We start from the raw sequence: 24,003 nt of genomic DNA on the forward strand, positions 1-24,003 counted from the left end.
GCAAAACGTGACCACAGCTCCTCAGCTGACAGCGAGCTTCTGAAGGAAAAGGCTTGAGCAGCAAGCTGTAAGGCCACAGGAATTCTCAAAGACTGAAAAGCAGTGATCTCCTGTTTACAGGAAGTCTGTCCCATTTTCAGGAACACCGACTAGAATATGAACAAAGATAACATGGTCCATGTATATAAGCAATGCTTTAAAATTACCACTTAATGGTAGGATGATAGGCTTCCTCATATGACATTTTGTAGACAATTTGTTTGAAACTTTTGGGAGGGGTTTTTTTTTTGGGGGGGGGGGTGTTAAACGTAGATCTCAGAGCCATGTGCATGCTAGCATGAGCAGTATCCCCAGCCCACAAACTCTGAAATTAACTTTTTTTTTTCTTTCGGTTTTTCAAGACTGAGACTCTTAGTAGACCAGGCTGGCCTTGACCTCAAGAGATCCACCTGCATTTGCTTGGGATTACAGGTGTGTGCCACCATGCCCAACTGAAATTAACTGTTTGTGAGTCCACGACAGCCAGGGCTGTTACACACAGAAGCCTTGTGAGTTCTCAGCTAGCCCCCGGCTATAGGACACCTTGTCTTAAAAAAGAAAAGCCAGGAACATTGTCTTTCCAAAGTAGATCAAATAGAGGAATGAAGCAGGGAAGGACAGTGGGAAATTTACAGAGTTATAAGTAAATACTTCTCAAAGACTGCTGAGTGGGAAATGAAAACTGGGTCAACCCCCAAACTCCAGCAGGAGTGACACAAAACAGAAGACTGCCGAAGACAGCAGAGCTGGCGCTGTAAGGAGCTATGGAGAGCTAGCAGGAAAGCTTAGCTCAGCAGGGTGAGATGGGAGAAACGTTAATGTGGACGTAAGCACAGGTGTCTCGACTTGCTCATCATCCATCGAAAGATGTGTGTAACGGTTTGTAGACATCACTTGTGACACCTGCATAAAGACTAGAAGGGTCTTTTTTGTTGAAGCTGTTACTCCAGGGCTCGGACTAAACAACAACAAACAAACAAACAAAAACAACAACAAAAAAACCCCAGGTTTTTCTCTGGTAGTAGCTAACTTTTTTAAGGGGGAGGGATAGTTCAACACTACACACACACACACACACACACACACACACACACACATCCTTCCCCCGCCTCCCGAGACAGGGTTTCTCTGTGCAACAGCCCAGGCAGTCCTGGAACTCTCTCTGTAGACCAGACTGGCCTCGAACTCCGAGATCCACCTGACTGCCTCCCTGAGTGCTGGGCTAGGATTGCACCACCACTGCCTGGTGAGACTTCCCATTTTTAAGAACTTACAGAAAGTGGCTGTTGGAGATGGAGAGACAGCTCATAGTGTTTTAAGAGTAATGGCTCCGGGGCCGGGCGTGGTGGTGCACGCCTTTAATCCCAGCACTCAGGAGGCAGAGGCAGGTGGATCGCTGTGAGTTTGAGGCCAGCCTGGTCTACAAAGTGAGTCCAGGACAGCCAAGGCTACACAGAGAGACTCTGTCTCAAAAAAAAAAAAAAAAAAAAAAAGAGTAATGGCTCCGTTTCCAGAGGACCCAACTTCAGTTCCCAGCACTCAGATGGTGGCTCACAGCCATTCATAACTCCAGTTCCAGGGAATCTGACACCCTCTTCCTACCTGCATAGGCACCAGGCATGCATGTGATGCACATATATATTTATATATTACACATAAAAATAAACCTAGGCCAGGCATGGGGCCTGTAATCCTAGCACTAGGGACCTTAGCACTAGGGAGGCAGAAGCAAGTGGACCTGTGTAAGTTCAAGGCCATCCTGGTCTACAAAGTGAGTCCAGGCTAGCCAGGGCTACAAAGAAACCCTGTCTCAAAAAAGAACAAAAATAAAATAAAATCTAATTTTTAAGCATCTATTAGGTAACAACTTCTCCCTTGAAAGAACAGGTTTTATTTAACCATTTCTTTCTGCCCAAAAGTTGATCTATCATCTTGAAAATGCAGCAGTTACCTGTGCTATCTCCTATTTGCAGGTCCTCCCTAACCACTGTTCACCCAAAGAAGTCATCAGGCTGAGCACCATGGGAAATAAAACAAGCATGGCACAAAACTAAACATAGAAGTAACCGCTCTGGCACTCCACAAAATAAAACAAAACAAACAAACAAATGTTACAGTCTGGCACATGCTTATAATCCCAGCACCCAGGAAGCATAGGCATATAGATCTCTAAGTTCCAGGCTACCCTGGTCTACAGCCAGAGGTCCAGGATAGCAAGGACTACACAGATAAACAAAAAAGAAGAAAAACATCACATATGTAGTAAGTGTTCCCACTGTCCCAAATAGCCAAAGTTCTCCTTTTGCTCTGCTGTGATGTAGGTGAGTTCTGCTACCTCCATCACTGGGGAGAAGTTATCAGCCTGGCAGGAAGAAGAAAGAAGGGAGGAGGAGGAGGAGCAGGAAGAAGTAGTTGGCTGCTTGGCCTAGAAATTTACTATCTTTAAAAACAGGATGCCAGGCCAAGCGTGGTGGCGCACACTCAGGAGGCAGAGGCAGGCAGATCGCTGTGAGTTCGAGGCCAGCCTGGTCTACAAAGCAAGTCTAGGACAGCCAAGGCTACACAGAGAAACCCTGTCTGGGGGTGGAGGGAAGATGCCAAAGGACATTTAATCCCATCATTGGGGGTTGTGGGGGTGGAAGCAAGGCAATTTGGTCTCTTGAGTTTGAGGCAAGGCTTGTTGACTGTATCTCAAAAAAGCAAGCAAGCAAACAAACAAAAACCCACTTGGTGCAAAAGGAGGGGAGAATTGTTCATTAGACTTTACCAAATGTATTTTCCATTTGTTAGTATTTAAAATCAGCTTCAACTGATGTACACAGCATGGTTCATTACACCTCTGCAGTTATTCTGTCTCAGGAAGCAAAACACTTCCACCAGAACAACTCTGGAAACATAATTAGGCTGTACAATGACAAACTCTACCGCACACGGTGCACCCACAACCTGTTCTATGAACCTCGAGAGGTCTTTGGACGTAATCACTGGGCATAGGTGTCCGGCAAAGATCAGATTTCGAGCCTCCAATTTTGTGCTGTGTTCTCGCGTCTCAGTGCCATCCAAGTCCTTTAAGCATCGAAGGGACGCGCAGAACCAAGTCAGAAATCCCCAAATTCGACAACGAAACAAAAGGACGCTGCTTATTTCCCTCCTCAGCAGGCGCCCTGTCACGTTCTAGCCCCGTAGCGAGCCGGAGCTTCAGGCTCCTCTGGATGACCATCCGGCTCCTCCTCGTCCTCCTCTCCCAACACCTGCCTCAACCACTGGTCCATGCTGTCCTCCTCCCTCAGATAGCACCACATGATCAGAACCACAAGGGCCAGGGTGAACGGCAGCACTTTCCACCAAGGCCGCTGCTGCTGTTTCCCCAGGGAATGCTCCACCGTCCAGCGGACTGGGACAGCTTTGCTGGAGGAAAACTGCGTCGGGAGGTTGGGGTCTTCCTCCTCCTCTGCCCTGTCTGCAGGCTGGGCTGGAGATCGGCCACCGGGCGGCGGATGCAGGCTTCGCGAAGCCCAGCCCGCGAGCCGCAGAGCCCGGACCGCTCTGGAAGAGAGACAGCAGTAAGCGTCACGCCGCCATGGCCGCCTCCCGCCCTCGCCCACCTGCACCTCACACCTCTCACCCCACAGCCCGTGAACACAGGACATTGTGCATAGCGACCTCGACCCGCACGCTGTGGCGCGCCGCGCTTTCGTCACTTCCGTCGCACAATACCGGAAGCCAAGCTTCACGTCCCATTTCACGACTACAAAACGTGAGTCTAGCGGCGCAACGGAAATGGCGCAATCGCCGCCCCTGCCCCCCCGCCCCTCCGCTACCTCTTCCGCCTTGGGTCCCGCCTTGATGGCCCGGCACCTTAGGGTTTGTGTAGTTTTCAGTCCCACCGTGGAGGCTTGAGCCGGCGCAGCGAGTAAGCGAAGCCGACTCGACTCTCGAAAGAGCTTGGCCTGGGGGTATTCAGTCTGATGCTCGCGATGCCCATAGACTTGAGAACCCTTGGCATCTTCTACCTTCTTTCCGGACCATCGTCCGGGGAGGTACTTGGTCCCTGCTCTCCAGGAGTGCATCTTCCATTCTTAGTTCCCACCAGGGCTCTTAGCCTCCTGCTTGGCCAGTGTCTCAACTGCCAGCTGCGTCCATCTCAGTCAGCCATGCCCTCAGGCCTGGAGGTGAGAAGCTCCCGGCCCAGCAGTCCCCTCGAAAAGGCATGTAGGAACATCACGTCCACCTAGATTGTCCCAGGTCCCCAGGATCCGTTCGCCTTCTGGAAGAACGGGAATGGCTCTGTGTAGACCACAGGCTGTCCAGACCTCGCACAGCCTACCACCTGACAGGGAAGCAATTCTGGAATTACACCACACACACACCTCACCTGTGTGTGCCCGGCGTTTTGAGCTGGAAGCTGACTGAAGCTCAGTGCATCTTCAGAATCGGGCCAAGGCAAGCTTCTAATCTCAACAGCCTACAAAGTCACTTGTTTTTTTCTAGCCAAGTAAGGAAGGCTGGGAACCTTGTGATCTGGTTTTGTTTTTGCTCAAGGTCTCCCTTGAGCAAGGGCAGCACCCTGAGTCTGTCATTTGAAGGTGCCCGTAGCTTTGGGCTCCTTACTGCTTTGTGGGCAAAAGAGGGTCCTGGGAAATCCCTGTGGACCACCATGGAGAGCCTCCTGGCGACCCGGAGTATGTGGTTCTCCCGTGCCTCACGCTCAGTGTTCTGGCCCGAGGCACTGTCACTGGGTCAGAGCGGGAGCAGTGCTAGAGATGTTGGAGCCCAGCAACACCTGTGAATCCTCCCCACACTGAGAGGCCCAACCCAGGACCCTGCCTAAGAGCTGCTGTGTCAACAGAGGCACCTGTCTACCCAGGTCCTCCTCCCTGGGTCCTGCCCCCACCTGTTCCATCATAGAACCCCACACTGCCACACCACTCTCTTGGCAAGGACCTCAAATCACCCCAGGGCCTCAACTATAGGTAATGTGCAAGCCAGGGGAGCTTCCAGAAGGAGGTGGAGCTCAAGAGACCCTAAGATGTGAAGGGAGCCTGGCTTCCTGGATGGGACACTATAAGGAAGCCAGGCACAAGCTGCCCACAACAGTCCACGGGACCAGCACAAGGAGGTGGAGTTGGAGTTTTACCCTGGGGTGGGCTAGCCTCTGAAAATGACCAGTGAGCCCATCTCAGTCTGAATGACTGTCTCAGATCAGAGGCAGAAAAAGTCATCTTAGGGCTGGGGAGACAGATGGCTCAATCTGTAAAGTGCTCACCGCGCAAGCATGAGGACCTGATTTGATCCTTACAAGCCACATAGAAAGCTCTCTGTAGTGGCACATGTTTGTAACCCCGGCTCTGGGGGCAGGGGGTGGGCAGAGAAGGGGATCTGTGGAGCCAGTAAGAGTCTATCTCAGAAACAAGCCGAGTGGCTCCTGAGGAGCACCACCTCTACTCTCCACACACCTTTCCACGTGGAAGCTACACACATGCACCCCAAAGAAATGAGACACCACAGGGACAGTTTAGTCCCTTGAGCCTCAGCTTGCCCATATGGAACATGGGAATTCTGTATCTTCCTGGGCCTGGCATCGCTGTACTGGAGTGAACAGTGTTTCCACCCCTGGAAGCAAGAGTGGCACTTTGGTCTTTCAAATGACACGGGTTACATTGACATCATACTGGTCAGAATATGGGGTAAATTCAAAGCCAGGAGGGCGTTTCAAAAAAGAAGGCAAGGCACCTAGCAATAGGAGAGCCACAAGACAATAGGAAACAGCAGCTAAGAACCACCTCCCCCACCCCTGCTACAGAAACAGAAAAACCAGCAATAATCTACCCCAAACTGGGCTGGAGAGATGGCTCAGAGGTTAGGAGCACTGACTGCTCTTCCAAAGGTCATGAGTTCAAATCCCTGCAGGCACATGTTGGCTCACAACCATCTGTAATGAGATCTGTATACATAATAAATAAACTTTTTTTTAAAAAATTCTCCCCCAAACTATAGCAAGGAGCACTTTAAAAATTCAGGCCTCCAGACCATGAAGAGTAAATCCCTCCCTCTGGTTTTTCCGCCTGCCTCTGCCTCCCAGAATGCTGAGATTAAAGGTGTGCACCACCATTCCCAGCCTGTCACCAAGTTTATGGTGCTCAGTCACAGAACCCAGCTACTGCTACAGTCACCACCTTCACATCATCCTGCTCCTGGCAGCATCTGGTCCAGGGCAAAGCCCTGTGTCCTTGGACCCTTTCCTTGGCCACTTGGTCCTTAATGAACTTCTTTGAAGTAACCACTTTTCCTGGCAGGTTCCGCTCCAGGAGCCTGGCCCAGAAGCTGGAGAAGAAACAGCCCTCCAGCAGAAACTCCGCAGTGTGATGTGCCACCATACTGTATGCCGAGCCACTGCCCCACCCCTCAGGGACATAACCAACACCTCAGCTCTCATTACTGCAAAGCACACAGAAATTTCACAGGAAGCCTAATGTCTCACTAATGGGAGGCAGAGGCGGCAGCCGTCAGTGTGCTTAATGGCAGGGTAATTTATTGTAGCTCCACTTAAGAGTTGACATATTGGAGCTATTGATTTTCCCAGGAAGATAGATACCAGGTGCCTGGGAGCACCTGCAAGGGCAGAGTCCCGCTCTCCCAGGGTCTGGGGCCTGGACATTGAGTGGGGGCGAGCGGGGGCAAGGGACAGTGGGCAGAGAGCTTTGCTGGGCCCAACCCAAAGCCTAGCCCAGTTAGGAGCAGATGCTAGGGCATATGGTTCACTCCAAGCTGCCTCCAGGGTCCCCAAATGGCAGATGATTAGGCTGGGGTGACAGGGGCTCCTCCTGACCTGTCCACCCACTAGCTGCCAACTACACATATGAGGGAACCATCCTAGGAACATGTGTCTCCCCACTGAGACCCTGAGACCCTGAGCCTTACCAAGCACAAAAGCTAGAGTTCAACCTCTAGTTTGAGGACACCTGGCCTGCCCTGAACACAGCTCACAACTCAGCAGGGATGGAAAGGGGGGATGGCTCCCTAACCACGCCCTCTAGGGCTCCAGATCTCCCCTCATTGGCACTCTCAGTCTGCCCCTTCTGCTTGGACTTACACAGCAGCACCTTTTCTAGCTTCCTCCCTCAGACCTCCCGTCTCCATGCTGGCCCCACAGGCCCTTCGTAGGGTTCTCTTCCCAGACAACCATCTGCTCTCGGTTTTTCCCATTTTAGAAATTTCCATCCTAGCTGGTGGTTTTCTCCATTGTCTCTCTCCTGAAATTCGCTTTGTAGACCAGGCTGGCCTCGAACTCACAGAGATCCACCTGCCTCTGCTTCCTGAGTGCTGGGATTAAAGGCGTGCGCCACCACGCCCAGCCTCCCCATCAACTCTTGCCAGGCAGTGAAGAGCCTCAGAATTACTCCAGGACAAGGCCTTTTAAGACAAGTTGTCAGTGGACAGCTTTCTCTCAGCCAGTACAAGTGGGCATTTCTGCACTTGGTCAGTTCAGGGCCGAAAGCTGTCCTAGTCTAGTCCCACTATCCAGATGCCTGCGTTAGACAAGGGAGGAAAGAAGGTGTGGGGTGTTCTGGTAAAACCCAAGCTGTGGGGAGGGGACAGCCCTGGGGCGTGACCTCCTACGCCTTCCTTCTGCAGGAGAGGGTCTCTCCACACATAGGAAATAGCCGAGGCTCTGGTGTTCTTTGGTTTCCTTGCTTGTGTGCTTGTATATGTGTATGTATGATTGTGTGTTAGGGTGCATGTGTAGTGGAGCATGCATGTATGTGGGGAAGGGTGCTTGTGAATGTGTGTGTATAACTTCAGGTGTGGTTTTTCAGGTGTTGTCTGCCTTCTTGTTTATTTTATTTTTGGCTTTTTGAGACAGGGTCTCTCTGTGTAGCTGTGGCCATCTTGGAACTCACTATGTAGACCAGGCTGGCCATGAACTCAGTGATCTGTTTGGCTTTGCCTCCAAGTTCTGGAATTAAAGGCATGCAGCAGCACACCCAACCTGACCTTTTTATTTCTGGCATTCCCTCACTAGTCAGGAAGGGTAGGTTAGTCAGATCTTCTGTCTCTGCCTCCTTAGAGCTAAGATTACAACCATGTATCGCCACACCCAGCTTTTGGCTCTGGAGTTCTTGGCCTCACCTAAGCATGATCTCAACCAGGACATTGGTAGGAGGGCTCCCCATGCCGGGGGACTGTGTATGTTTCACAGCCAGCCACAGGGTCCTACAAACCCACCCAGCCCCATCTTGAGCCACAACTCTCACCATGGCTTTCCTGTTGTGCCAAATGCTTAGTATGTCCGCTGTGTAGCTCAGGTAGGATTCCAAAGACTGGCCCTGAAATGGAGGCAACAGATGACGTTCCAGAGGCAGCAGAGACAACGGGATCCCTTGCATTTCCCAGCTTCTGAAAGTCCCAGGATCCCTCACTCGTGGCCCTTTCCTCCCTCTTCAAAGCCAGCAACAGAGCATCTTCTAGCCTCTGTCTCTGACCTCCCACCTCTGCCCAGTGACTGTAATGACCTCAGGGGTTCTAATTCCTTTGCACTGGCCGAGTCTTTCCAGACTGTCGCCTCTGCTGAGACACACTGCCTGCCTCAGCTGCTCCATCCAAATCCACTGCCTCATACCCAGCTCTTCCAAAGCCCAGTACTTGGTCAAACATTGGTGGGATCACCTTCATGGCAGAACTGTGTCTCATTTCCTCCTCCTGAAGCACCCAGCCTGAGGTCCAGAAAGCCCAAGGCTTGACCAAGTGAGCTGGTGGCACCCACAGCCTCAGTGTGTCCTCCCATTTCCAGTGCCGGCCAGGGTGGCATGCAGGCCACAACCCACATGCCCTTCTGGGTACTTGATCGAGCTCCCTGGGGCCCTGGCTACCCCTTCCCTGCCTGCCCAGACAGGTGCAGGGTGCACCTGTAGACCCCAGGCCCACCTGTCGGTATTAAAGCATCCACCTAGTTCCATCCCTTTCTTGGGCCACCTTTTCCTTCTCACGTGCAGCAGTAGAGGGTGATGTGGCTTCAGCTTGGAGCAACCGCAAACACACACACACACACACACACACACACACACACACACACACACACCCGCCCGCACACACGCGCGCGCGGTCCTGCTGCAGGTTTGGGCTTCCGGTGGGTGACTGAGACTGAAGCAGTGCAGTCTACAGCCAAGACTGCCAAGTGGTTTTGGATCCTGGAGTCTAACATGGCCTGACTATAGGGTCAGCAGCAGAATGGATCCTCAGAACCAGGCCTAGCCAGGCCCACTTCATTCCATGGCAGAAGTCACATCCGGTATCCCCTGGGGACATGAGTTTCCTGCTTAAGAAGAGACAGAAAAGGTCAGAACTAGCAGCAGCTGTGCCATTACCTTCCCCGTGCCTTCCTGTGTCCTGTTGGGCCTGCACGTGACCTGCCCCAGGCTGCCCTTCTCCAGGGCTCAGCTCCAGGTGTCCAACCCACCTTAGATGTGCGCAGCTTTCCAGACATTCATACCCAGGGTGCCAGCCTTGCCTACTGGGTGTTTTGCCACAGGGTCTCATGTAGCCTAGTGTGGCCTGGCTCTTGCTAAGGATGACCTTTGAACTCCTGAATCTCCTGCCTCCACCTTTCAATGCTGGGATTATAGGCAGTGCCACCATGCCCATATGTGGCGTTGGGGCTCTAACCTTGAGCTTTGGGCATGCTCAAAGGTCTGTCAATCTCAGTACACCGCAATTCAGACTAGCCCTGAGAGGTCCTCATCCTTAGGACGTAATGTTTCATTTCCCTACGGATTTCCTGCGCTGGGTGGGGGTCCAGTCTCTGTGACCAGGTGTGAAGTATCTTCAGGGTTGGTTGCCTTTCCCTCCTACCCTTCAGGAGCCACAAACTGACTGAAGCCACCAAGAATGGTCTGGGGGGGGGCAGGAAAATGCTGAAGGCCAGAATGTCAGGCGACAAACTACAGGCTGGAGGTTAGGGCCCCCAAGAGGGTTTCACTGCCTTGAAATCAAGGTGCTGCCCTTGCCTAATGTAGCGATGGTGCCTGGAACAAGGAAAGAACCAAGGAAGGTAAGTGGTACCCACATCCCTCTTAACCCTCTGGCCTGGTGAAGAGCTGGAATTTGAGACAAATCAGCAATGTTTTTGGGCCTAAGATAGTGAAAGCCACACAGGGAGAAGCCTTTTCCTGTCCTTAGAACTAGCCCCCAGCAAGCCGGGCATGGTAGTGTACCCCTGTAATCCCAGTACTCGGGGAGGCAGAGACAGGTAGATCTTTGTGAGGTTTGAGGCCAGCCTGGCCTACAAAGTGAGTCCAGGGCACTCAAGGCTACATAGAGAAACCCTGTCTTGAAAACCAAGAAAGAGCCGGGCGGTGGTGATGCACGCCTTTAATCCCAGCACTCAGGAGGCAGAGACAAGCGGATTCCTATGAGTTTGAAGCCAGCCTAGTCTACAAACTAAGTCTAGGACAGTCAAGGCTACATAGAGAAACCCTGTCTTGAAAAACAAAACAAAACAAACAAACAAAAAACAAAGGAAGGAAGGAAGAAAGGAAAGAAAGAAAGAATTAGCAGCAGCAAGCGGTAACTGCTAGCATTTGAAGTCACCTTGGGTTACTTAAGGACACCTGAGTGCTCTAGGGGCCACATTCTTCCTGTAGGTACCTGGCTCAGTTAGAATCCACTAATCGCACATGCACCCCAAACCACAGAATGTGAATTTGGAAAAAGTCTTTGTAGATGTGACGAAATGGAGGATGTGCTGGGAGTGAGGTGGCCCTAAATCTAAAGGTGAACATCCTTGTGAGAGTTCCCAGACAAGCATGGTTGTACAGGCCTGCAATCCCAGTGCTCAGCCACTGGTTTGAGGCCAGTGTAGGCTTCATATCAAGACCCTGTCCTAAGGTTAAAAAAAAGTGGGGGTGGGGGGAGAAGCCTGAGTAATGATGACACAGTGATGTACTGACAGGTTTTAGGACAAGGAACACCAAGCGGCTGGCAGTCCCAGGATCTCAGCTACCCAGAAGGAACTAGCCCTGTTGACATCTCATTTGGACTCTGGCCTCCAGGAGGACAGAGAAGAAATTCCTTTTGTTCTAAAAGCATCCAATTCTGGATCAGCAATTTAGTGATTAAGGAAGCCAGAAGAAGCTACATGACCAGAAAGGCAGAGGGCCTCAGGAGAACTAGAGGGGAGACAGGCAAGCACTGGAGCCCCCCCCCCAACTCCACTTAGGTGTGTAGGTACATCCAGAGGGCTTCCAACCTGGAAAGGAGGTGCCTTGTCCCCACCCTACCAAGGATGCTCAGGACAGCAGTCAAGACTACAAGTATAGCTGGCTGGTTGTCATGGCTATAGTTAAGCTCAGCTGCACAGAGGCCCAGAGGCTGGAGGGGCTCTGAAGAGGTTCCAAGGGCTGCAGGGATTAGCTCCCACCCTGGACCTGGTGAGTGGTTGCACAGCCTCAGTCCCCTCCCTGGCTGCAGGTCCTGTTGCTACAGAGCATGGCTTATAAAATGCATTGCAGGCAGGATGTCCTCTGGAGAGGCGTACTCCAGAACTCAAAATAGCATGAAATTTAATTTTCCGCCTATTTGACAAGGCTTGGATGGGGCCCCAATCAGCAGCACAGATAAGGGTTCTCGGGTCCAGGGTGTGGGCCAGCTGGGCCAGAGGCAAACACTCCATGGTCCCCCGGCAGGCTTCGTGCAGGTGAGGCAGTCTGCGGGCACTCCCCCCTCGGGGCTCTGGTTGCTGGGCGCTAAAACAAACGGGCTCTGTTTGCCCAGTCTGCGATGACAATGCCGTTGCCAAATATTTGCCAGCCTCGGGCAGTTGTGGAGCCCAGCTATAAATGCTTGCGCCCGGGTGGAGGTGGGCCCGCTGAGTGAGCGCTGCAGTCCCAGTCAGGTAGGGGCCTGGGTGAGTGGGCTGGAGTCTTTTGGGGTGGCCACACCACTGGGGGATGGGGATGGGGCTCCCTCTCACTGGAAATATGCCTGCATTGAGCTCTACACCAACAGTCGTTCTCAAAGGCGAGGGTCAGGACCACCAGACACCTCCTGGACAGAGGAATCCAACAATGTAGGACACTGAAGTGGCCAGCCTCTGCTTCCCAAACTCAGGGTTTTGGGGTAGCAGGGAGGAGATCTGACCAGGAGGCCACTCAATACTCGAGCCTCTCAGAGAGAGAGATTGTCTTTTGATATGCCTAGCTGGATAGTTGTGCTCCTCTTTCTCTGTGATGGAGCCTGGTGGCTCTAGAGCCATTGCAGGGTCGCTAGCCAGAAGAGCCACATTACTCTCACTGCCACCCTTTCTCAGGCTCAGTAGTTGTCCTTGGGCCCTTCTGGACCCGCACAGCAATCTTTGGTGTCCACTCCTCTGAGGAATCTTTCATCTGTCCCTCCAGCCCTTGGCAGGAGGTCTGGGTGGGGCACTCAGGTATCCTCACATTGTGATCAGCTATCAAGTTAAACCCAGGGCTAGCTGCGTGTGGTGGCCCATGCCTGTCATCACTGCATTCAGGAGGCTAAGGCAAGACCAATACAGTTCAAGGCCAGTCTAGGCTCCAAGTCTGTCTGTCTGTCTGTCTCCCTCTTCCTCCCACTCCCCCTCTCTCGTTTTTCTAGACAGTTTCTCTGTGTAGCCTTGCCTGTCCTGGAACTCACTCTTAGAATCAGGCTGGCCTCGAACTCACAGAGATCCACCCGCCTCTGCCTCCTCAGTGCTGAGATTAAAGGCGTGTGCCACCATGCCCAGCTTGGCTTTAAAAACAAGAATCTTAAAAACAAGACTCTTAAAAAAACAAGAATCCCTACCAAAAATGGTGGCACATGCCTTTAACCCAGCACTCTAGAGGCAGGAGTGGGCAGACCTCTGAGTTGGAGACCAGTCTAGTTTGCATAGCAAGTTCCAGGACAGCCGGGACTATCTAGAGAGACCCTATCTCAAAGAAAACCAAATCAACCAAAACCAAAACCCAGATCCAACCCCCCAACAACTGCACCTCCTTAAAAAGAGCACCCAAGCTGTAACTGTTGCTAGGTAGAAACCAGGTCGGGCTGGGCTTTTTGGCTGCCATGGCCCCTGAAGCCCCTCATAACATCTGCCAGGCTCCTGGGCCTGTCAAGGCAGGTTTTGGGCCTGTGACCACGGTGATCCAGGTTGGGACAGGACAGAATTCTTGTGCAGTGCCTGTCCCTGCCTGTGTGGTTAGTACTGGTCTCTGGGACATCGCCTCCTACCTACTCTGTGGCCTGAGTGATCACAAGTGTGATGGCTGTAGTGGTACCATCTGGTTCCCCTGGCCCATGATGGCTCCACCCTACATGAGAGGATCCATCCTGTACATCTCTCGGATAAGCCAGGCCCTCTCTGAACTTGGGTGGCCTACGGATCTAGAGAGGAAAGAGCTGAGGCAGCCTTTTCGGGGCCATACAGTCAGGCTGTCCAGTGGGCGCTGCCAGCTCTACTTGCTAAACTGTGATCTTACTTCCCCCCTAGCTTATGTCTGCTGCTCCAGGGATCCCCAGAATCTTAGAGACCCAAACAAGATGGCTGCTGGTGTGATACGGTCTGTCTGTGACTTCCAACTGTCCCTACCATCACACCAGTCCTTCCTGCCCACAGACCTAGAGGCTCCAGAAACTTCTGAAGAGGAAGAGGAGGAGGAAGAGGAAGAGGAAGAGGAAGAAGAGGGAGAGAGAGACCAAGAGTTGCAAGGTGAGGGTCCACATGGCTGCAGCCCAGACTCCCAGAGCTCAGGAGTGGCCCCCCAGGGTCCCAACAGCCCTGAGACCCCAATGCAGCTGCTGCGCTTCTCAGAGCTCATCAGCAGCGACATCCAGAGGTACTTTGGACGCAAGGATACAGGGCAAGACCCAGGTGCTCAAGACATCTATGCTGACAGCCAACCAGCCAGGTGCTCTGCACGGGATCTATACTATGCTGACCTGGTGTGCCTGGCCCAGGATGGGCCCCCAGGGGATGAGGATGCTGCTGAGATCAGGGTGCCTTTTCCTGGGGAGTCTGAGGGCCACAGAGGGGACAGGGCGCCACCACTAGGTCCCCTGGCTGAGCTCTTTGACTATGGGCTTTGGCAGTTCTCCAGGCCCAGGGTGTCAGCTTGCCGAAGACTAAGGCTAGAGCGCAAGTACAGTCACATTACGCCCATGACCCAAAGGAAATTGCCTCCATCCTTCTGGAAGGAGCCTGTGCCTAACCCACTAGGCCTACTGCATCCGGGCACACCGGATTTTAGTGATCTGCTGGCCAGCTGGTCTGCCGAGGGTGGCTCTGAGCTGCAGGGTGGAGGCACCCAAGCCCTGGAGGGGACACAGCTAGCTGAGGTCTTGTGAGTAGGTGGGTCAGGCGTGTGCTGCGGCAGCAGTGGCCCTTTCTAAGGCGCCCAGCATTTCCCTTCTGTAGCCCAGGCCCTGTCCTAGTGGGTCTATCTAAGTAGCCACACAGTTGGCTCTCCCTCAGGAGGAGAGCAGGCCTGAGAGAATCTGAGCTTATCCTGAGCCCGGAACTGCTGCCACCAGTCCTGAGAGCAGGGAGAGAGCAAAAGATTAGCCAGACCTGGCCACACGTGGCCACCAGCTCTTAGAGGTCCCCATTATACAGAGCAGGCCTCAGAACTCTGCCCATAGGAAATGGATGGAACTCAGGCAGGAACTGTGAGGTACTTGCACACTCTTGTCCCTCGGGAAAGACCCATTCTTTACCAGGCCAGCCCCAAGATTCAGGTCAGTGGCAAAGAGCAGCTGGGTTAGGAACCAAACCAGGCCAGCCCTCCCCACTGTCACTCTTATTAGGGCCAGAGTCTCTGTGTTGTCTCCTCAGGCAGACTGATAGCAGGACGGGGAGCCGCATACAGATTCCAGGTTTTCTCTAGAGGCTAGAAAAGGGCCACTGCCTGACCACACAAAGGAACATAGATGTTTACTCTTAGATTCTTGTCCACAAGTGGCTTCCTTGGGGGCACTTCAGTGTTAGTGGGCAGCCAGGCAGGGGTTGATCTGTGAAGCCCCGTGTCCTCGCTCTTTACATTTGTCCTCATAGGAAGCTGGGATGTCCTGAGAGATGAGGCCCAGGTGCCTCTGCACAGACCCCCCAGGGAAAGTGATAGCTGGCCTTGGACCAGGCAGGACAGGAAGGGTCCTTCAGGGTCAAGTAACTTGGGTCTTCTGAGTTTGGTGCCTCTCACAGCTTGACACCCTTGTCAGGCCTATGAGCTGTGAACAAGCCATTCATTCCGCCAAAAAACAGGAGACTCTGGCTCCAATAGGTACAAGAACTGGCATGTTTATTTCTGGGACAGAGTCAGAGACACGGTCTTGAGTGCAGGCTTCCAGTGGGTCATGGCTGAGATGGCTCCTGGCTTTTGCTGGGCCAACAAGTTCAAGAGGACTGTCTTCCACTGAAGCCACCTGCCCAGAGACACAGCTCATACCCAAAATGCCTCCTGTGGCCGAGTTGCTACCCTTGGGAGACCCCAGCTCTCAGCTGCCCACCTCACAGCCTGGTAGACTCCCCATGAGTTCACAGGGACCAGTTTGTCCAGGGCTACGTCCTTGATGAAGAACCGCTGTCTCACCAGGGACATGAATACCCGCTTGCTGCCCACTGTCAGCGGCCAGGGGCCCTCCTCGCTCCATAGGTGCAGCATGCTCTCCCGAAGGGTTGCAATCTCCTCTGCGCGCTGCGAGTGCAGAGGTGCAGTTCCCCATGGGGGAACAAGACAACTTCAGAGAAATGGGAATTGGATCAACCATGGGGGTGTGCAGCAGATGTGTGTGTGGGGGGACTGCTTCTGTGGAGGAAGGCCAGTAGGAGGCCCTCATCTCCAGGAAACTTGTTCGGCACCACCCAGCTGGTGAACTGCCCCCTGGGGCCACATGGAGAAAGGAGACTTGGGGCCTGGCTGGCAGAGGGTGAGGGGGCCAGTGGTTCTCTCAGTGTCTTCCCTTACCAGCTTGGTCTCGTTATTAAACTTCAAGTTCTGGATGGTTTTGTTGGCCTGGACACTGTTCTCCAACTTAATCATTTGCTTCTGAAACTAAACACAGCTCTAATCATGGGTCGACATGGACTGCGGATGTCCAAGCATACCCACTACCAGAGAACCAACACGAGCCTGGAGTTTAGGGAAGCAGACAGGTACAGGTGCTTCCTGGGGCGCAAGGGATACCGTATCCAGCTGGCCCTGGATCTCAGCAATCTTCCGTCCAGGGCTCTCCTCCTTTAGAAGCTGCACAGACATCAGCAGGGTGGCCAGCTCCTGTCGTACAGCCTCCACCTCAAACTCCCTGTGGGCACCAATGGCTGGTTGTAGGGGGGTCCCAGGGCCCAAGGCAGAAGGCTCAGTCCAGAGCTGGGACCTCTGAGGTTGTCCCAGGGCTAAACTTGAGGCTGCTTGCAGGCTACAGCAGAGGAGGTAGAGCCCAGGGTGGGACTAGCTGGGGGCCAGGCAACCACAGGGGTGGAGGTGCAGGGCTTGGAAGAGTACTGTGGGGACCAGGACCTCCCAGAGGTGTGGGTGGCTTTGAGCCCTCACCTGGCCTTTCCCTCAGCAGAAATCTTCACATCCACGTCACTCTTATAAAGGACACACTTGGTGGAGACACTTTCTATCTGAAATGTGGAATATATAGGAGCCCAAGGTGACTTAGCACAGCCACCTGGGAGCCCTAGGCCAAGGCTGGGAACCCCAAGGCTACCTGCACCCTGGCCCTACCCACCTGCTGGGGGAAGTTGTTCACTTTCTCCTGAACCTCATGTAAGTGAGCTGAGATCTCTTTCAGCTGCTGGGTCAGATCCTGCAGCGACTCCCTCTCCACACCTTCCCATGCAGTCTGTGCCTACAATTCCAACATCCGGTGAGGGATGGTAGACAGACAGGTAGACAGGGCTGAAATCAGGAAATCAGGAGGCAGTGTCTGACCCTCAGCATGTTTTCTGTTTTGTTTTGGTTGGTTGTTTTTTGTTTTGGTTTTCCTTTTGGTTTTTGAGACAGGGTCTCTCTGTGTAGCCTTGTCTGTCCTGGACTCCCTTTGTAGACCAGGCTGGCCTTGAACTCACAGAGATCCACCTGCCTCTGCCTCCCGAGTGCTGGGATTAAAGGTATGCGCCACCACAACCGGCTATTTTTTTGGTTTTTGTTTCTCGAGACAGGATTTCTTCTCTGTATAGCCCTGGCTGTCCTGGACTCCCTTTGTAGACCAGGCTGGCCTTGAACTCACAGAGATCCACCTGCCTTTGCCTTCCAGGGGCTGGGATTAAAGGCGTGTGCCTCCACACCCTGCCTAAGCATGGTTTTATTTAGTCCTGCTGATGGCCCAGACAGCTTAGCCAGGCTCTGCAGAGGACAGAGATACCAGACTTTATGGCAGCTCTGGGGGTCTTGCCAGGCAGGGGCATCTAGCTGGGCTGAACTGACCAGGGGAAGGGAAGGGCAGGGTAAAGAGGGAGAGTGAGCTCTAGAGTGAGCTCTGCCTGATTCAGAGGATCAGGGCTCCACCCTCGGCTCCACCCGCCTTTTTTTTTAACCTTTATTTTATGTGCATTGGTGTTTTGTCTGTCTACTGGTGTTATGTATGTCTGTGTAAGACAATCAGGTCTTGGAGTTACAGACAGTTGTGAGCTGCCATGTGGGTGCTGGGATTTGAACCTGAGTCCATCTGGAAGAGCAATCAGTGCCCTTAACCACTGAGCAATCTCTCCAGCCCCAGGCTCCACCCTTCCTATGGGTCTGCCCACCTCACCTGGGACATCTTCAGGCCTAGTGTTTGTTCCTGCAGATCTAGCCTCCAGCTCAGAGCTAGACAGTGGTCACTCAGGTTCTTCAGCTGCTGGCCCAGCCCTGCCACTGACCCCTCTAGGACCTGGCTCTTCTCTTGGAGCTGCATGGGACAACATGGAGTCAGGGAGGCTTTAGCTGGATGCCTGTGTACATGGGGACCCCTGCTGGCCACCACCTCACTTGGCCCCTTACCAGCTCCAGCACACCCTGTGTTTCCTGCTGGGCTAGCTTGCCAGCCATCTGCACAGCCTCCAGATTCTCATGGACATATGAAGCCAGCTCCTCAGCCTGCGACTCTTCCAAGCTTACCTTGGCTTCCCTGCATATAGATGCCCAAACTGTACCTTAGCACTGGCCAGGGGGGGGACCCTGGTTGCTAGCTCTGGGGCCTTCTAGGTGATCCCATGGACCAAAGAGGATGGGTGCTACCAAGAAGAGGCTGTGAGTGAGGATCAGGGTGGAGGAGGAACAGGAACTCTAGCAGAGGCCTGCTATTCTGCCCTAACATTTCCAAATGGCCTAGTGCTTAACTTACAGATGCAGGGGTTGAGGGAGACAGGGCATCCCCTAGCTGAGGTCAGTCAGTGGTTAGCTGAGCGAGGGACTGAGTGGCCTACTGTCCTGACGTGACACCCACCGAGCCTTCTGCTCAGCCATCAGGACACGATTCAGTGACACCTGGTTCTGTCGCACAAACTTGGTCAGATAGACCACAGCTTTGTCCAGGCCCCGGTACTGCTCCAGCAGGTGACCCTCCTCCTCCTGCTGTGGCAGAAGTGGCCCTGAGCCTTGGTAACTACCCCATCCCCCACCCCACCTGGCCACCCAGGCTCACCTCACGCCGTGCCCGCAGGGCCCGCAAGCGTTCCTCGGTAAGCTCATGCAGCTTCTGCCAGCGGCTTTCCAGTTCCTCCCGCAGGCTGCTTTCTGCCATCAGCCGTGTATTCTCTGAGGATTTCATTCTCTGTGGAAACAGCACTAGCTGCTGGGAATTTGAAGCCCACCTCGGCCATCTATGAGGACACTGGGCCCCACCCACGCCCTCACCTGCTCCAAGGCCAGGAAACTCTTCTGCAGAAAACCGCAAAGTTTGGCCTCTCTCTTTAGGAAGCGAAGGCTCATCTCCTCACTGAGTTTAGTCATCTGGGCCTGTGAAGGGCCACACTGTCACCTGAAGCCTCCCCCTCCCCCATGTTCCCAATGCCTGCACTGCCAGGCTGCATTCACTGAGCTATGCAGGTAGAGCAGATAGGACCCACTGACTCCCAAAGCACTAGCTCATGGGCCAGGAAGGGACCTACAGGTAAGGTCAGGGGGTCTAGACAATTCAGCACATACCAGAGCCCTGTATGTATCCAGGGAAGGTTGTTTAATGGGCAGTGAATTCATGCTAAGCTGGAGCCTCCTTAACAGAAGCAGGCGTGAGACATTCTGTACATGTGGGAATGTGCCCTCGTCAAAGGACTGGGATGGCAACTAGATGTAATCCCTGGGCGCTGCCTCCTCCCTGAGTCGCTCTCCTGCCGCTCTGAGTGAAGGCACAGGATGGAGGCTTGAGGCCAACCCCGCTTCCTGTCCCTCCGCCTCACACCTGTACTGCAGAGTGACATAAAACTTGATGGGAGGGAAGGAGAATCACAAGGCCTTCCCTGAAATTACAACCACCACTCCCTGCGACCCAGCTACCTCAGTGCTAAAGTATTTAAGAGGTAAATTTTTTTTAGATTTTTGTTTATTAATTTTTATGTACATTGGTGTATTTTCTATATGTCTGATTGTGTGTGTGAAGTTGTCAGATCTTCTGGAACTGGAGCTACAGACAGTTGTGAGCTGCCATGTGGGTGCTGGGAATGGAACTTGGGTCCTTTGGAAGAGCGGCCAGTGCTTTTAACCGCTGAGCCATCTCTCCCACTCCCAAGAGGTAAAATTTTGATGGTGAAGCTGTGGAGGCTTTTTGGTGTTGCACTCGCCTGCGTTAGCCATGCTATCCTGTAAGAACCCCCCAATAAGCTCCTTTATTCACCAAGCTGGACTTGGACTCTTTAAGCCTGTTGGCTTCTTCCTTATTTGGAGTGAATAAATGTTTCTCTTATGTCTCCCTAGGAATGTTAGGATTTGATAAAGCTGGATGTTCAGGCACATGCCTGTAGCCGCAGCTAGGAATGTTAGGATTTGATAAAGCTGGATGTTCAGGCACATGCCTGTAGCTGCAGCGCTCAGGAGGCTGAGGCTCACAGGAGTGCTGCTGTGAGTTTGAGGTCAGCTGGGGTTTCACAGTGAGATTGTCTCACTCTGTACATACTGAAGAAAAGTCATAAACAACCTACCTCACAGCATTCATTTACCTATCACCTTTTCTGTGGCCACAGGGCTCTCCTGCCAACAGGCCCAGCTCTCATGGAGCTTTCGCACCATCTGAGCCACTGCCAGCCTCTTGCGCCTGAGTGAGGGGGCCCTAAAACCCTAAGATAGGGTTCCATGTATGTCCCAGGCTGGCTTCACACCTATCATGCAGATGACAGAATTACCACACACTCAGTTTTATGGGTGCTAGAGACTGAACCCAGAATTTTGTGCAGGCTAGGCTGGCACTCTACCCCCTCAGCCACTTTTTCTAAGGGGCCAGACAGAAAACATTTTAAGCTCACAAGGTGTCCCTTGAAGCCACCCAACTCTTGTCTAAAGTAGTCACTGTCACTATGTTAAACAAATGTTCACGGCTCTGTGCCAATAAAACTTTATTATAAAAACAAGCAGTGCGGTGTGAAGTCTTGACACCAATGCTGAAGAGCCCTCAAAGGGCCTGAACCCAGGAAAAATAGCTTACTCCATGCCCAGCATGTGAGGAATCCGTGGCCCAAAGCTTCTGGGCTCTTGATGTCAATGGGTTAGCTTCCCAGCAGCCATGACTGGGATGCCACTACTTCTGGGCAGCAGAATTATGTTGGAACAGCTGGAAGCCCCCAGTATGTTCTGCCCACCCTGTCCTGTGTGGAACCTGAATACACAGAACAGCAGCTGTGGACCATGGACTCTATAGAGCCAAGGAGCTGGTGGCACACATGGGCAGCCCCATGTGGAACAGATGCCCCTCTTTTTCTCCCACGCCACCGGCCCACTCCCCCGACAGAGTTTCTCTGTATGGCTTTGGCTGTCCTGGAACTCGCCCTGTAGACCGGGCTGGCCTCAAACTCACAGTGATCCACCTGCCTCTGCCTCCCTAGTGCTGGAATTAAAGGCACTCTCAACCAACGCCAGAAGCAGAGGCCCCTCTTAAGGTTCCCACGTGGAAGGGAGGCCATGTTGCTCTGGGAATTTGTGTCCACCTTAAGGGAAATGCTAAAACTGAAAATAGCTGCAGAAGGGGCTTTAGACCAGATGTTCCTTTTCTGCAGCTTCAATTGAGATGGTCAGTCAGAGGCCTGTCCCACCCGTGCCTTCTGTTCCCCCAAACCTGTAGCCACAGGGCACTTGAAACATGGCTGTGTGACAGCAGCAGTCAGCTGCAATGCCTAAGCGCACAGCTAATGCCAGTGAATGGCAATGCAGGTGGGATGAGAAGCTACCACAGCAGGCAGGAGAGGATGGTGAGCCTACTCTGTGCCGCCATATGCACTGAAGCAACTGCAGGGAGAGAGACCCATTTCTGATGGCAAGGCGGTAGGTTAGAGACACTGGAGGTCTCCTACTCAGAGTCCTGTTGATGACTCCGGCCTAGGCTTAGGCCGGGCTTCCCAAGAGATACCTGATTCTTGGCCAGCCCAAGGTCCACCTTTTGGCTGATGTCCTCTTGGTTGCTCTGCAAGGTGCTGCAGGCTGCTTCCCGGCCCTGTTCCTCTTGCCTCAGCAAGCCAGTCAGCTTGGTCAGCCTAGAGGCAGTAGGTGTGGCAACACCAACTCAGCTAGGGAACCATAGAAGGCTGGTGGGCTTTGGGGGTCCTAGGTCCTTCTCAGGCTACACAACCCACCCAGACAACACATGGAAGTGGAAATAGACCTTGGGGATCCTGGTGAGGGCAAGGCACCAAATGAAGATCAGGCAGGAGGGCCCCCCAGTAGTCAGCAGTGCCGCACTAATGGCAGAAGATGGCCCACTGCGGGCACCGTGGGCACAGGGAAGGTAGGACCTCAGCCTTGGTCAGGCCTGAGACTCCCAGTGTGTATACAATACTGGTTTGGAGCTAGTCCAAGGAACTGGCCCACCTGAGGTTCATCTCCTGCTCGGACTGCTTCCGCTCTGAGTCCTGTAGGGCTTGTGTCCTCCTGATCTGTGTCAAAGCCTCTCGGACCTCCACCAGCCTGCCGTAAGGAGTTGGCCTGCCAGCTGCCGGTCTGGCCATGAGGCCCCGCAGCCAGCCTCCCACCACCTGGACAGTTTGGCCCAGCGTGTGCAGAACCCAGCCGGAGTTGGACTATTATAGGTATTGTTTACATCAACTGGGGGAAAGAACACCCACACAGGCCCTAACACCAGCTACTGCAAGGAAGCCCAAGCTCCAGGCCTACCCACAAAGGCCTCCCCTCCTTTGTGGGGTGTGGGGTGTGTGTACCTTTTATCCAGGGCTTGCATCTGGCTCTGGCTCTGGCTCTGGCTCTGGGGCCCAGATAACTGTTAAGGAGGAAGGAAGGGCTGGGCAGGCTGAGCTCTCTCCAGCACAGACGCAGGTGGACAGAGCCTGAAGCCACTGGGATCAGCAGGGTCAGGGTGCGGGAAGCTGTCCCGAGCACTAGAAGGGGCGGCTTACTTGGGTTTGCAGCTCTGCCGAATATCTCCCTTCTAGAGCATCCTTCTCCGGGCTCTGGGCTGCCTGCTGCACTTCTTGCCTCAGTTGGCGCAGCTCTGAGGCCTGTAGCTGCATGCGGGCACGAACCTGCAGCAGCTCACGAAGCAGACCCAATGTGGCATGCTCACAGCGGTCCTTGTGTGCCCTCAGGCGAGCCACCTCAGTTTGCAGCTCAGTTACCCTGATGAGGGCCAGAGCAGCTGGGTCAAGCTGTGCCTCTCCTAAAGGTTAACTCCCTATGTGTCATCTCCCTTACCCCACATCACCCAGTTTTTCATACTCTGAGGCTCACCACTGTTCCAGCTGTTTCCACCGCTTAGGGTTATCATGTTCAGGGACCAAGGAGCTGGACACCAGGCTGTTGCACTCATATCTCTCGGAGGCCTCCACACTCAGGGGCTCAGGACTGGCTAGGCCTTCTGTTAAGAGAAGCTCCAGGTCCTCCAGCGTGATGGTACTCAGATGTGAGGGAGGTGAATGCCCTAATGAGGGGCTGTCCACTGGCTCTGGAAGGAGGCACCTTGGGAGCTCATGCACAAGGAACAGTAGTAGCCCCTGTAATCTTGCTCAGTGTCATCCTGGGTGCAGACTCATCACAGTCACACAGACTGAACCTCATGGAGGTTCAGGGCCTCAGGGAAGCAGTCAGAAAGTGTTTCCCCCACTCCACTCACCTGACATGGCTTCACCACAGCCACCATCTGTGGCTCAGGTTATGGTACCAGTGCCTGTGGCTGCCCAGAGCTGGACATGAGGCCAGGGTGGCTGAGAGGGAGGCAATAATGTAGGCTAGAGAGCCACAGGGACTAGGGATCAGCTGAGAGAAGAGAAGGCTGTGGGCCTTAGGGAGGCGGGGTCAGGAGGAAGGGCTGGGTCTGGGGGTGGGGGTGGGGACTGTGAGTAGAGACTGTGGCTTTGGGAAGATGAGTCAGAAGGAGAGGCTGTGGACCCTGAGAGCAGCTGAAGCATAAGGTAGTGGGCTCCTGCCCTGATACCTGCCTCTCCTCGGTGAATGCTGAAGGAGGCAGGTACAGCTGAGTTATTCTGGAACCTTCCTTTTCTCATCAGAACCCTATGACTTCATGGCCAACTGCCAGTGTAACTTAAGCCCTCATCTGCCCTGTCCTGCAGACTCCCCTAACTTGTGGCCCCTGGAGGCTGTTCAGTAACTATCACAGACCTTTGAGTCACACACACAGCAGAAGGCAAGAGTCCTGGAAGGTGGGGGGACAATGAAGACTCCCTCTTGCAAAAGAGCCTCCTGTGGCTCTGGGACTATTGGGTGATGGCCATGGTGAAGGGCTGTTCAGGAACCATCACAAGCCCTTGCGTCACACACAGAGAGCAGAAGGCAAGAGTCCTAGGCAAACAGGACACAGCCAGTCCTGCATCTG

The 24,003-nt window shown here is 53.5% G+C and overlaps 3 protein-coding genes and 1 long non-coding RNA gene across 11 annotated transcripts; 2 read left to right on the forward strand and 2 right to left on the reverse strand.

Moving 5' to 3' along the window:
* Positions 1 to 1,125: 1,125 nt before the first annotated feature.
* LOC311587436 lies at positions 1,126 to 2,951 on the forward strand. The gene is made up of 2 exons (XR_014775862.1): positions 1,126 to 1,360; positions 1,536 to 2,951. It is a non-coding gene; the product is annotated as an uncharacterized lncRNA (long non-coding RNA).
* On the reverse strand, positions 2,767 to 3,773 carry UQCC4 (ubiquinol-cytochrome c reductase complex assembly factor 4). The gene is made up of 2 exons (XM_084764221.1): positions 3,665 to 3,773; positions 2,767 to 3,585 (listed from the first exon to the last, which is right to left on the reverse strand). Exons 1-2 carry the CDS (start codon positions 3,694 to 3,696, stop codon positions 3,207 to 3,209), a joined length of 411 nt encoding a protein of 136 aa, XP_084620347.1. The 5' UTR covers positions 3,697 to 3,773; the 3' UTR covers positions 2,767 to 3,206.
* PERCC1 (proline and glutamate rich with coiled coil 1) lies at positions 3,746 to 14,963 on the forward strand. Of its 3 annotated transcripts, none has more exons than XM_084764212.1 (2): positions 3,746 to 3,796; positions 13,526 to 14,963. In XM_084764212.1, exon 2 carries the CDS (start codon positions 13,576 to 13,578, stop codon positions 14,377 to 14,379), a length of 804 nt encoding a protein of 267 aa, XP_084620338.1. In that variant the 5' UTR covers positions 3,746 to 3,796; positions 13,526 to 13,575; the 3' UTR covers positions 14,380 to 14,963. The 3 variants fall into 3 exon arrangements, with proteins under 3 accessions (XP_084620338.1, XP_084620337.1, XP_084620336.1); XM_084764211.1 differs by lacking the exon at positions 3,746 to 3,796 and adding an exon at positions 9,967 to 10,087; XM_084764210.1 differs by lacking the exon at positions 3,746 to 3,796 and adding an exon at positions 11,674 to 11,929.
* Positions 14,964 to 15,143: 180 nt separating this feature from the next.
* On the reverse strand, positions 15,144 to 23,960 carry CCDC154 (coiled-coil domain containing 154). Of its 6 annotated transcripts, none has more exons than XM_084764198.1 (18): positions 23,609 to 23,960; positions 23,284 to 23,374; positions 22,902 to 23,115; positions 22,571 to 22,790; positions 22,376 to 22,434; positions 22,029 to 22,124; positions 21,571 to 21,694; positions 18,873 to 18,974; positions 18,661 to 18,789; positions 18,463 to 18,590; positions 18,018 to 18,144; positions 17,788 to 17,925; positions 16,765 to 16,884; positions 16,581 to 16,657; positions 16,215 to 16,332; positions 15,996 to 16,082; positions 15,538 to 15,768; positions 15,144 to 15,453 (listed from the first exon to the last, which is right to left on the reverse strand). In XM_084764198.1, the coding sequence occupies exons 2-18, from the start codon at positions 23,288 to 23,290 to the stop codon at positions 15,274 to 15,276; spliced, it is 2,157 nt and encodes a 718-aa protein (XP_084620324.1). In that variant the 5' UTR covers positions 23,291 to 23,374; positions 23,609 to 23,960; the 3' UTR covers positions 15,144 to 15,273. The 6 variants fall into 6 exon arrangements, with proteins under 6 accessions (XP_084620324.1, XP_084620325.1, XP_084620326.1 ...); XM_084764199.1 differs by having other exon boundaries at positions 23,605 to 23,960; XM_084764200.1 differs by having other exon boundaries at positions 18,463 to 18,587; positions 23,284 to 23,960.
* Between the last annotated feature and the right edge of the window lie 43 nt (positions 23,961 to 24,003).

This window comes from Acomys minous (genome assembly GCF_964271855.1).
Source record: "Acomys minous genome assembly, chromosome: 16".
NCBI lineage: Eukaryota > Metazoa > Chordata > Mammalia > Rodentia > Muridae > Acomys > Acomys minous.

What these genes read in the sequence shown, in the direction of transcription:
- UQCC4 (XM_084764221.1), bottom strand. Translation starts at nt 3,696, where the DNA reads ATGCACAATGTCCTGTGTTCACGGGCTGTGGG. An exon ending in CTGTGTTCACGGGCTGTGGG is followed by an intron (nt 3,586 to 3,664) that starts GTGAGAGGTGTG and finishes TCTCTCTTCCAG; the next exon opens with AGCGGTCCGGGCTCTGCGGC.
- CCDC154 (XM_084764198.1), bottom strand. An exon ending in GAGCAGGAGATGAACCTCAG is followed by an intron (nt 21,695 to 22,028) that starts GTGGGCCAGTTC and finishes TACTGCCTCTAG; the next exon opens with GCTGACCAAGCTGACTGGCT. An exon ending in TTGGGCTGGCCAAGAATCAG is followed by an intron (nt 18,975 to 21,570) that starts GTATCTCTTGGG and finishes GGCCCTTCACAG; the next exon opens with GCCCAGATGACTAAACTCAG.
- PERCC1 (XM_084764212.1), top strand. Translation starts at nt 13,576, where the DNA reads ATGGCTGCTGGTGTGATACGGTCTGTCTGTGACTTCCAACTGTCCCTA.